Below are 12,476 nucleotides of genomic sequence, written 5' to 3'. Positions count from 1 at the left end.
AGAGAAGACTTTACCATAAACATTACATTATCAGAGGCGCCTTTTGTTGCGTCGCTCCTCTGTGTGATGGATCTTTCTTTGGTCTCCTCCGTTCTGTGACTTTGTTGTCTCACTGCGAGCTCCGGGCTGGTGAACAATTCCGAAAGCTTCATCCTGGATTTTTTCTTTAGAAGCAAAAAAAAAAAAATAAATAAAAAAAAAAGATATATTATATCATCTTCATCCCAGGAAAATAAATACAAAGCAAGCAGCGAAACCAATCAGTGAACTGTGTGCAGCAAACACTGCAGCCATGCTAAAGTCTCAATGTACCTTTACTTTACTCTGGGCAGATATAAAAGCAGGGGCGTACCAAGGGGTTGGCCAGACTGGCGCCCACCAGGGGCGCGGGCCGGGGGGGGGCGCAAAAAATTGTCAGTGTTAGCGGTGCTTGTTGGGCCCTCCGCTTAGCCTGTGCCCCCGGCGCCCCAGGCAGCGTGCGGCTCCAATCCCAGAGCTCCAAGCGGCATCAGTCCAGGCTCTCCAAATCTCTGTCTCCCACACGAGGCCGGTCAGCAGTCACATGACCGTGACATCATCAATCGGCTCCAGCGGCGGCAGGCTGGGGATTGTACTGACTCAGGGTGTCAGAGGAGAGTGTACCGCCGCTCAGCACCTTCAACCTCCTCTGCGATCCTAGGACAAACTGACCAGGGGACCCCTCTCTCTCCCTGTCATTCTACCCCTCTCTCTCCCTGTCACCCTACCTCTCTCTCCCTGTCACCCTACCTCTCTCTCCCTGTCACTCCCCCCTCTCTCTCCCTGTCACCCCCCCTCTCTCCCTGTCACCCCCCCTCTCTCCCTTTCACCCCCCATCTCTCTCTCCCTGTCACCCCCCATCTCTCTCTCCCTGTCACCCCCCATCTCTCTCTCCCTGTCCCCCCTCTCTCTCTCCCTGTCACCCCCTCTCTCTCCCTGTCACCCCCCTCTCTTGCTCTCTGTCACCCCCTCTCTCTCTCTGTCACCCCCCTCTCTCTCTCTCTCTCTGTCACCCCCTCTCTCTCTCTGTCACCCCCGTCTCTCTCTCTCTCTCTCTCTGTCACCCCCTCTCTCTCTCTCTGTCACCCCCCCTCTCTCGCCCTCTCTATCACCCCCTCTCTTTGTCACCCCCTCTCTCTGTCAAACCCCTCTCCTGTCTCTCTCTATCAAACCCCCTCTCTCTATCAACCCCTCTTTCTCTCTCGGGGGGGGGGGGGGCAATACAGCTCCGCGCCAAGGGCGCTGGAGACCCCGGGTTCGCCTCTGTATAAAAGACACCAGCCAAGGAAGTTCTGTATTCATTATTACATATTTATAAAGCAGTGAGTGTAACATTTAGCAAACATTAAATGGTGATGAGCCATTCGCTGTACATCTAGCCAAGAATGACGTGTTTCCTCCTGCAGCCTCCTTGGATACCCACAACACGCATCCCAGGAGCTCATGGAATATCCTATTGCACATATGCCATGATGTGTCATCAGGGAGCCGGCTGTCTTTCCTGAGTACTTGCAGACAGCCTCCAGATAATGCACCGCGGCACAGAGAATATGTGTGTTGCTGTCCTGGGTCTGTGTCATGACCATGCGTTAGCAGGACATTTTGGAATCAGCAAAACTACTGAGCTGACACAACGTACTTTCTGGTGGCCTAATCTGGAAAAGGACTGTAAGAGGTATGTTGAGGCCTGCTCCACGTGTATTCGGAATAAAAGCAACAGGACCAAAGCATGGGGCCTGCTTAACCACTTAAGCCCCGGAGGATTTGGCTGCTCAAAGACCAGGCCCTATTTTGCGTTTCGGGACTGTGTGACTTTAACGGACAATTGCGCGGTCGTGGACTTTGTACCCAAATGAAATTGACGTCCTTTTTTTCCCACAAATAGAGCTTTCTTTTGGTGGTATTTGATCACCTGTGCGATTTTTACTTTTTTTGCGCTATAAAAAAAAAAAGAGCGTAAATTTTGAAAAAATAACAATATTTTTCACATTTTTTTTATATGAAATTACCAAAAACAAAAATGTAAAAATCAAAATTTTTTAACATTTTAGGCCAATTTGTTTTCTGTTACATATTTTTGGTAAAAAAAAAATCGCAATAAGCGTATTTTTATTGGTTTGCGCAAAAGTTATTGCGTTTACTAACTAAGGGAAAGATTTTTGTCATTTTTATGTCTTTTTTTTTTTTAACGAGTAATGGCGGCGATCTGTGATTTTTTTTTTGCGGGACTGTGACATTGCGGCGGACAGATCGGACCCTTGACTGACATTTTTGACACTTTTGGGAATACCAGTGACATTACTACAGTAATCAGTGCTATACACATGCACTGTTACTGTAAAAATGACACTGGCAGGGAAGGGGTTAACCTTATTAGTGATCAAGGGGTTAAGTGTGTCCTTAGGGGCGTGATTTTCTTACTGTAAAGGGGCGTGGCTTGTGATGTAACCACAGAGACATTGGATCCTACATAGCAGGATCGTATGATCTCTGCAGTTACAACAGGGAGAATGACAGGCGGCTTTGTTTACATCAGCCGCCTGCCTTTCTCCCTCTCCAGCGGGAGATCGCGAGTGGCCGGCGGACATATGAGCCGCCAGTCACACACGCGGGGATGCAGGGGAACGAGCCGGGGTGGGAGCGCACCTCCGGCGGCGCGCGCTCGCCCCCTGCAGGCTCCTGGGCGAGCGACGTAGTACTACGTCGCTTTGCCCAGGAGGGGCTGACCGCCGCAGAAAATATACTGTGGGCGGTCGGCAAGTGATTAAACCGCTGCCGATTCCAGACAGACCCTAGGAGAAAATATCAATGGACTTCATTGTAGAGCTCCCTCCATCAGAAGATTACACTGCCATTTTTGTGATTGTAGACCGGTTGACAAAGATGGCACACTTTGTACCCATGAAAGGCACACCGTCAGCCTCGGAGACAGCACGAATATTCATTAAAGCAGGGCTTTTTTTGCAGCGGGAACGCGGGGGAACGCAGTTCCGGAACCTCCAGTCTGAATGTATGCAATGGCAAAGGGGTGTTGGGGTCAGTGGGGTGAGCTGAAGGGCCTTATGATGCTGGCTGCTGGGGGATCTATTGTTGCTGGAGGGCATTTTGTTGGGGGTGGGGCTATTGTTGCAGTGGATGATTTATTGTTGTTGGGAGGATCTATTGTGGGGGGAGGGCGGGTCTATTGTTGCTGATTCCAGGGGATCTATTTTACTGTTTTTCTTGTTACCATTAACGAATTCCATGCAAACTACTTAGCACAACAAATTGATACTTGATTCTGTATTCTCTGAATTAGGTGGTGCTGGAAGGTGGGTAGGGGGTGGAACCAAGGGATGGTGCTCAGAGGAGGGTAGGGGGTGGAACCAAGGGATGGAGCTGGGATGGGGGTAAGGGGTGGAACCAAGGGATGGTGCTCGGAGGTGGGTAGGCGGTGGAACCAAGGGATGGTGCTCAGAGGTGGGTAGGGGGTGGAACCAAGGGATGGAGCTGGGATGGGGGTAGAGGGTAGAACCAAGGGATGGTGCTCAGAGGTGGGTAGGGGTGGAACCAAGGGATGGTGCTCAGAGGTGGGTAGGGGGTGGAACCAAGGGGCGGTGCTCGGAGGTGGGTAGGGGGGTGGAACCAAGGGATGGTGCTCGGGGGTGGGTAGGGGCGGAGACGAGGGTTGATTTAGAAGTGGGGAGTTCCAGCACCTATTCTCTGAGAAAAAAAGCCCTGCATTAAAGAAATAGTAATGCTCCATGGGATTCCTGGTAACATCCTGTCCGATCGCGGGGTCCAATTCACGCTGTGTAAATCCTTGAAGGTTGAGTTGTCATTCTCCTTGGCTTATCATCCACAAACTAATGGTCAGACTGAAAGAACCAATCAGACCTTGGAGCAATACTTATGTAGTTTTTCCTCCTTTTCTCGAGATGACTGGGTGTCATTATTGCCGTTAGCTGAATTTGCTTAGAACAACTCAAATCATTCTGCTATTAGGCAATCTCTGTTTTTTGCCAACTTTGGATTTCATCCGTCCTTCTTGCTCAACACAATGCCTGCGTGCCCAGTTCCTGCTGTTCAAGATACAGTGGCTTTCTTCAGTTCTAATAACAAATTGTTGCAGGAAGTAATGGCCAAGGCACAGGAGAATAAGAGAACCTTTGATAAAAAAAAAAAGACGGGGAGAGGTAATCTTGGAACCTGGTGATCCGGTATGGGTATCTACAACAAACTTAAAGTTGGCCTGTCCTTCAAGGAAACTCCGACCTAAATATGTGGGGCCATTTCCAGTGAAAAGGAGGATCAGTAATGTTGCTTACAGGGCTTTTTTTCACAGAGAATAGGTGCAGGAACTCCCCCTTTTCAAGTCACCCCTTGTCTCTGCCCCTACCCACCTCCGAGCACCGTTTCTTGGTTCCACCCATTACCCACCTCCGAAGATCACCCCTTTTAGATAATACAGTAACATTTGTGGTACTAACTAATTTGTATTGAGCTTGGTAATGATAACAAGAAAAGCAGTAGAATAGATCCCCTGCAGCCAGCAACAATGGACCACTCACAACAAAACACCCCCCTCCCTAGCAGCAACAACAGATCTCCTCGCAGCCAGCATCAGCAGACCCTCTGGAAGAATAGATCCCCCCCCCCAGCAACAATGGACCACCTACAAGAAAATACCACCCCTTTCCTCAGCAACATAAGACCCCTGGAAGCAACAACAGATCTTCCAGCAGCCAGCGACAATAGACCTCTTCCTCAACAGTAGATCCCTACCAGAAACGACTGACCCCCCTCCCATTAGCAACAATAGATCCCCTGCCAGCAACAACAGATCTCCCCAACAACAGACCCCCCTGCAATAATAGATTCCCTCCAGTGACATTAGATCCCCAGCAACCAGCATCAACAGACCCTGCAGCACACCTCCAGTACCCCTTGCCATTACATACATTCAGTCCTGGAGGTGCCGGAACTGCGTTCCCCCGCTTTCCCACTGAAATAAAGCCCTGGTTGCTTATGAATTAACGTTGCCAGATTCATTCAAGGTTCACCCCGTTTTTCATGTAACATTACTGAAGCCTGCAATTCCAGATCCTTTTCCTAACTGAAATACTGGTCCACCTGAGCCAGTAATAGTTGGGGAGGAGGAATATGAAGTTGAAGCAATTCTGTACTGTAGAAAAAGAAGGAACTACTTGATTAAATGGAAGGGGTATGGCCCTGAAGATAACTCATGGGAGCCTGAAAACCATATCCATGCCAAGAGACTTATTCAAGCATTTCGTCGCGCCCACCCAGAGAAGATGTTTCAGTTGGGCATCTGGAAGCTGCCCATTGGAAGGGGGCAATGTCAGGAAGGACATTCCAACAGACAGAATGGCTCTTCTAGACATCTTCCTGTGCACAGGCTAATCCGTATTCCTGCTCATGCTAATTGAAATTGTGCACGTGCTCGCTCACGCAGATACGAGAATATTCATGTGCATGCTCGAACGCCTATTGCTCACGAGCGCGCATCTGTTGCTTGAATTGGTGCCAGGGGGGCTATTTAAACTGATCCTGTGCTGTGCTTCAGTGCTGTCTTGTCTACAGCGTTCCCGTGTATACCTGCTAACTGTGAATATGCATTTGACTACAGTTACCGACCTGGCTTGCCTTGACTTCTCCTTAACTGTGCCTGTATTGATCCCAGCTTGCCTTTGACCACGCTTCTGCCTACGCATCTGCACCTGATCAGCCTGCCTGTGTATGACCCAGTTTGTCTGACTCTGCTCCTGTCTCAACTCTGCTGGATTGCCTGCTGCTAGCCCCTACCTATGTGCCACTGGTGTCCTTCCAGCATTCCTGCTCCGCTGCAACCCACTGACGGTCTCAGCCTGCTCTTGTCTCCTGCTCACTGGTGTCCATCGGGCATTTTGCGCCACTGCAACCCACTGACAGTCTCAGCTCCTGCTCCTGTCTCCTGCTCAGCGGTGTCCATATGGCTCTCCTGCTCCACTGGGGTCCACTGATGGTCTTCCCTTGCTTGATCCTGACAGTCCGTCCGGCACAGCTGCTATCGAGACCGATTGGCACTCATGCCACTCTGCACTCCTGTGCTACCTGTCTGCTCTTCTACCAGGTACGTGACAGGTACTCAGTTTCCCTACTAGAACTTCCAATGGTACTTGGAGAATTCCTACTAGAACTTCCAATGGTACTCGCAGTTTCCTACTAGTAATTCCAATGGTACCTGCAGAATTCCTACCAGAACTTCCACAATCCCTACCTTCCAATGGTGCTTGCAACATCCCTACCAGAACTTCCATTGGTACTCTAAGAATCCCTATCAGGACTTCCAATGGTACTCGCAGAATCCCTAACAGAATTTCCAGAATCCCTACCTTCCAATGGTACTCGGAGGATCCGTACCAAAACTTCCAGAGTCCCCACCTTCCAATGTTACTCACAGGAACTTACAATGATACTTCCAAAATCCCTACCTTCCAATGGTACTTGCAGGATCCCCACCAGAACTTCCAGAATCCATACCTTCCAAGGGTGCTTGCAGAATCCCTACCAGAACTTATGGAATCCCTATCTTCCAATGGTGCTTAAATCATCTCTATCATAATTTCCAATGGTATTCGCAGTATCCCTTCCAGAGCTTTCAATGATATGTCCAGAATCACTGTGTAACAATCCTACAGGCTCACCTGAGTCAGAGGACTGCTGGCCGGAGGTAGGAGTGGAGCCCAGTGGCAAGGACCGCAGGCAGGTAGTAGGTGCAGGAAGTCTGGCAGAGGCGTGGTCAGACAATCCGGGTTGGTAGCAGTGCTGGATACCGGATGGACACCATGTAGTACTCTGATGAGGACACGGGTTCACCTGAGGTGCGGAAACTAAGTGCTAACTGGTTTTCACTAGAGCCCCTGATGGTGGGGATAGACTGCGCTGCAAGCTAACACCAGGTCGCAGTCCCCAGGATCACCCAGCCAGGCAGAGTGCAGGTTCGGTCCGGAGGCGGAGGAGCAGACAAGGGATAACCAGAGAGAAGTCAGACGAGCCAAAGGTCGGGGCGGGCAGCAGTAAGCGTGGTCAGACAATCCGAATCGGCAACGGAGGTAGCAGTTCAGTAGGTAGGGACAAAGCAGCAGAGTAGTCGGTAATCAATTCCTGGTCAGCAGTGGATTTGTGGTAGTAGGCAAGAGCAGCAGGTGAGGAGAAGCTTGATCAAGGCTCAGGAGCTCAATAATCTGCAAGGTGGAGTGCAAGGGGCTGGACTTATATAGGGAAGTACCAGGTGTGGGGAATCAAGGGTGATGAGCAAGGCTTGGCAAGACTAAGGTTGAATAATAGGTTTCAGGGAGGAAATGTCCAGAGAGGACGGTAGCCTAGTATGCAGGGCTACCGCCTGGGATGTGACTGGTCATGGGTTCGAATCCCGACACCCTGCCTTTAATAGTACTTACAGCCTTCATACCAAAACCTCCAATGGTACTCACAAATTCCCAACCAGAACTTCCAATGGTACTCACACAGATTCCCTACTAGGATTTCCAATGGTACTTGCAGAATCCCTACCAGAACTTCCATAATTTCTACCTTCCAATGGTGCTCGCAAAATCCCTATCAGAACTTCCAATGGTATTCGCAGAATCCTTACCAGAATTTCCAGAATCCCTACCTTCCAATGGTACTTGCAGAATCCATGCCAGGACCTAACTAGACTACTCTCTTATTTACGCCCTGCCTTGACCCCTGCCAGGACCTGACTACTCTTTTATTTACTGCCTCCATTGACCCCTGCCAGGACCTGACTACTCTTTTATTTACTGCCTCCATTGACCCCTGCCTGGACCTGACTACTCTCTTATTTGAAGAATTGTCTACACACAGCAGCCTGTTCCCTCCAGCCACCCTCTTTGGTGGAGTGATCCTGAGGGCTGTGATCTGCTGTCAGTTTGCAGCAAAGTAAATTGGGATCAGTAAGGTTTCCCACCCATCTCCACCATCGGGAGCTCTGGTGAAGGCCGATTGCCACTTAGATTCCACTCCTTCGGTGAACCTGCGTGACCTGCCAGGGAGCACCCTAACAATGGGTATTGTTCTGTGGACTTTCCCACGTCAACTATTAGAGGAACATGGAATGGGTTGGCTGGGGTTGGTGGTTCTTTCTCCTTCTATCGGCCTCCTCCTTACATCTCCTCTGCAGGAACTGAATACACAGCCTGTGGTGAAGGAGGTGACTCGGTATCTGTGTTCCCATCTGACAGCGGTCTGGAGAGCACCTATCAGCTGGCTTTACGCAGAGTCCTCCTGACAGATTGTCCCTCTTTGCTGATCAATAAGACACAACACTTTGGATGGGGTGTCCAGGTAGGTAGCAGAGCTCTGGCTACAGGGCTGGAAGCTGCCATTCAGAGACTATATCTTGGTGTCCGCTTTAACCAACCTCTATGGCCATTCTATCACCTACCTTCCTGGTGCCTGCTTGGCATCTGTTCTCCTCGTTGTCCCTCATGTTTGCTCTTCTTGTCGCCTTCTTCTTTATCTATAACAATAAAAAATATCACCCCAACACCATTTCCAGACTGATCTATTTACCATGTTCAGTTACAGTATAGTTTTTGATATGCAATGTAATAATACACAGGACACATGCCTTCCAGTGCTTCTGGGGGAAAGAGTCTGGGCAAGAACACACCAGCCAGATAAATAAAATTAGCTGTGCAAATGCAAAAGCATTCACACAGGTGTCACGCATGATCCCCATATTTTGTCTAATATGTGTATTTTTCTTTGATTGTCAGCTCCATCTAGTGGCAATAGTGTGGTATTTTCCTGAATGGCTGCAATCAGAAAAATACTACAATATGGCCACTAGATGGAGCCCATACACTGTATAATACACATTAATTCAGGAATTATTTGTGACAGCTTGATGCATTCACAAGCGAGGGTTAGCGTTCAGGTGTGTGGTGTAGAGGGAGGAGGATAGGGGCCAATTGCACTGGTGAGAGTACATGAGGGGGGTGTAGAGGCTCGGGGGTTGGGAGGTTTTATGGATGATGGGGAGAAGGTGGGGGGTGCAGGCACAGTAGGGGAGTTCCTGCATAGTGGTTGTGGATGTTGGGGGGGGGGGGGTGCTTGTTGAGGGTTCGATGGTGAGTGGTGCTGTCAACCATTTACATAAATCTGTTAAGTTAAAACTTTTAAATTAATTTAATTTGTTTTCGGAATTTGTTTCGTTTATTTGAATTCAAATCAAATTTTTTTTCAAATTCAGTCAAATTGAACTCAATGCGAAAATTCAAAAAGAAATGTAATTCCATTAGAATTCCAATTTATTCTATTCGAAATTTTGGAAGATGGGTTATATTCTTTCTATTCCATTCTATTCTACTTTTTTTTCTACCTTTATTTTATTATTTTCTATTATATTCTTTTATTTTCTATTATATTCTATTCTTTTCTATTCTATTCAAATTTAGCCTATTTGAAATTCGAATTTCGGAAGATGGTTACATTCTTTCTATTCTATTGTTTTTTTTTTTTTTTATTCTTTTCTATTATTTTATTTTATATTCTTTTCTATTATTTTATAATACATTCAAATCTATTTTATTCGAATTTTGAATTTATTCTATTTAATATTTGAATTTCAGAAGATGGTTAGATTCTTTCTATTTTATTCTATTGTTTTTTTTCTATACTATTCTTTTCTATTCTATTCAAATAGGATAGATTCTTTCTATTTAATTCCATTCTATTTTTTTTTTCTATTCTATTCTTTTCTATTTTATTTGAAATTCGAATTTCAGAAGATGGTTATATTTTTTCTTTTGTATTCTATTCTATTCTTTTTTCTATCCTATTATATTTAGTACTTTTCTATTCTATTCATTAATTTTCTATTCTATTTTATTCTGTTCTTTTATTTGCTATTTAAATTCTATTTAATTCCATTCAATTTTTTTTTCTATTCTATTATATTCTTTTCTATTCTATTTGAAATTCGAATTTCAGAAGATGGTTATATTTTTTATATTTTATTCTATTCTATTCTTTTTTCTATCCTATTATATTTAGCTATTTTCTATTCTATTCATTTACTTTCTATTCTATTTTATTCTGTTCTTTTATTTTCTATTTAAATTCTATTTAATTCCATTCTATTTTTTTTTTCTATTCTATTATATTCTTTTCTATTCTATTTGAAATTCGAATTTCAGAAGATGGTTATATTTTTTCTATTTTATTCTATTCTATTCTTTTTTCTATCCTATTATATTTAGTTATTTTCTATTCTATTCATTTATTTTCTATTCTATTTTATTCTGTTCTTTTATTTTCTATTCTATTTTATTCTGTTCTTTTATTTTCTATTCAATTTTTTACCTCCTCTTCCTTCCTTCCATGAACTTCCCGCAGAGTAGGTATGTTATTATTCTGGGTTAAGGATTTAAAGTATAGAAGTAAGAGGAAAAAAACAGGTCCTTAAAATGTATCTAATGTCCCAAACCTTTTTTTTGTTTTGGGTGGAGTGAGGAAGGTTAGAACTTACCGGTTTGTGTATGGTGGATTCACGGGAGGAATCTCTGCAGAATGAATGGAATAAGGCAGAGTTATTCAGAGTATTTATACTACAGTACCATCCAGCTGGATACAATTCAGAATTAGCAAGTTTTTATTTAGCGATCGATGCAATTTGTTTCAATATTTCAGTTTTCATGCAATTCATTCCATGCTGAGCCCCCCCCCCCCCACCCACAGTCACCATTTCACCTACCTGATGCAGCAGTTCTAAATGCATTTATTAGTGTCATGCTGTCCCAAGGAGCTTACAAGGTCAGGTTCCTATTAGTGATCGACCAATATCGTTTTTTTCATTGACGATACCGATATTTTGGCCAATGCATATCGGTATCAGCCGATATTGGCCGATATGTTTGTACATTTAACCACTAAAGCCCCGGAAGATTTGGCTGCTCAAAGACCAGGTCCTATTTTGCGATTCGGCACTGTGTGATTTTAACCACTTAACGTCTAGCCACGTATATTTACGTCGGCTGACTTTGCGTGGTTATACCGGGATGATGCCTCTAGCTAGAGGCATCATCCTGGTATCATTGTTTGAAGCCGACGGTCGGCTTTCCGTCGGTAACGACCGATGCGGCTTGGGAGCCGCTCGATGGCTTTGCTCGGGGCTCCCGTCCCACCGGGAGCCCCGAGCACCCAGCGGGCACGTCAGCCGGCTGGATGGAGTCCCGATGAATGCCGGAAACGGCATCGATCGGGTCTCCGATGACGTAACCCGGAGGCGCCGTCCATGACGTCACTTCCGGGTTACTGTGCTGCAAAAGGCGGCAGATTTGAAAAACGGCTGTATGCAAAAATGCCGTTTTTGGCATTTTGCATACAGGGAAGTGTAATGGAGGGGTCTAGGGTCTTTTAGACCCTCGATCCCTCCGTAAAGTGTACCTGTCACTACATATTGGTGTCACAAGGGATGTTTACATTGCTTGTGACAGCAATAAAAGTGATCAGATTTTTTTTTTTTTTAAAAACCTGTAATAAAGTTAAAAAAAAAGAAAAAATAAATAGGAAAAAAAAAAAAAATTTAGCCGCCCCAGTCATCGTTAGCTCGCGCACAAAAAAAACTTATACGCAAGTCGAGCCGCGAATGAAATCGCTGTTCAAACCACACATGTGAGGTATCGCCGCGATTGCCAGAGCGTGGGCAATAATTTAAAAAAAAGAGCTACACTCCAACTCTAAACTGGTAACCGTTAAATAAATTTAAAGCGTCGCAGATTGAGATCTCTATTGACCATAGTTTGTCGCCATCCCACGGGGGGGCGCAATTTTAAACCGTAACATGTTGGGTATCTATTTACTCGGCGTGACATGTTTTTTCACAATATACAAAAAAATGGGCTAACTTTACTGTTTAGTATTTTTTAAATGCAGTGAAATGTGATTTTTCAAGTTTTTTCCAAAAAAATGGCGTTTTAAAGACCGCTGCGCAAATACCGCGTGACAAAAAATTTTGCAATGACTGACATTTTATTCTCCAGAGTCTTTGCTAAAAAAATATATATAATGTTTGGGGGTTTTAAGTAGTTTTCTAGCAAAAAATACTGATTTAAACTTGTGAACAAAAAGTGTCAAAAATAGGCTCAGTGGTAAAGTGGTTAATGGACAATTGCGCGGTTGTGCGACGCTGTACCCAAATGAAATTGATGTCCTATTTTTCCCATAAACAGAGCTTTCTTATGGTGGTGTTTGATCACCTGTGCGATTTTTATTTTTTGCGCTATAAACAAAAAAATTGCGACAATTTTGAAAAAATAACAATATTTTTCACATTTTTTTATATGAAATTCCCCCAAAAAAATGTAAAAATCTAAATTTTTTTAACATTTTAGGCCAATTTGTTTTCTGCTACGTATGTTTAATAAAAAAAAAAATCGCAAAAAGTGTAT

The 12,476-nt window shown here is 45.1% G+C and overlaps 1 protein-coding gene across 2 annotated transcripts in view; it reads right to left on the bottom strand.

Moving 5' to 3' along the window:
• Positions 1 to 12,476, bottom strand: part of LOC309564609 (uncharacterized protein) — a 78,921-nt gene that overhangs the window by 26,847 nt on the left and 39,598 nt on the right. The window contains exons 4-6 of one of the 2 annotated variants that reach the window (XM_082269264.1): positions 10,556 to 10,589; positions 8,468 to 8,542; positions 15 to 164 (exon numbers count right to left, since the gene is read on the bottom strand). In XM_082269264.1, coding sequence (XP_082125390.1) covers positions 15 to 164; positions 8,468 to 8,542; positions 10,556 to 10,589 — 259 coding nt within the window. The remainder of the gene's footprint in view (positions 1 to 14; positions 165 to 8,467; positions 8,543 to 10,555; positions 10,590 to 12,476) is intronic. The other variant, XM_082269265.1, reaches the window with a different exon arrangement.

This window comes from Pelophylax lessonae (assembly GCF_965119305.1).
Source record: "Pelophylax lessonae genome assembly, chromosome: 9".
Lineage (NCBI taxonomy): Eukaryota > Metazoa > Chordata > Amphibia > Anura > Ranidae > Pelophylax > Pelophylax lessonae.
This window is presented reverse-complemented; position numbering and strand designations above follow the sequence as displayed.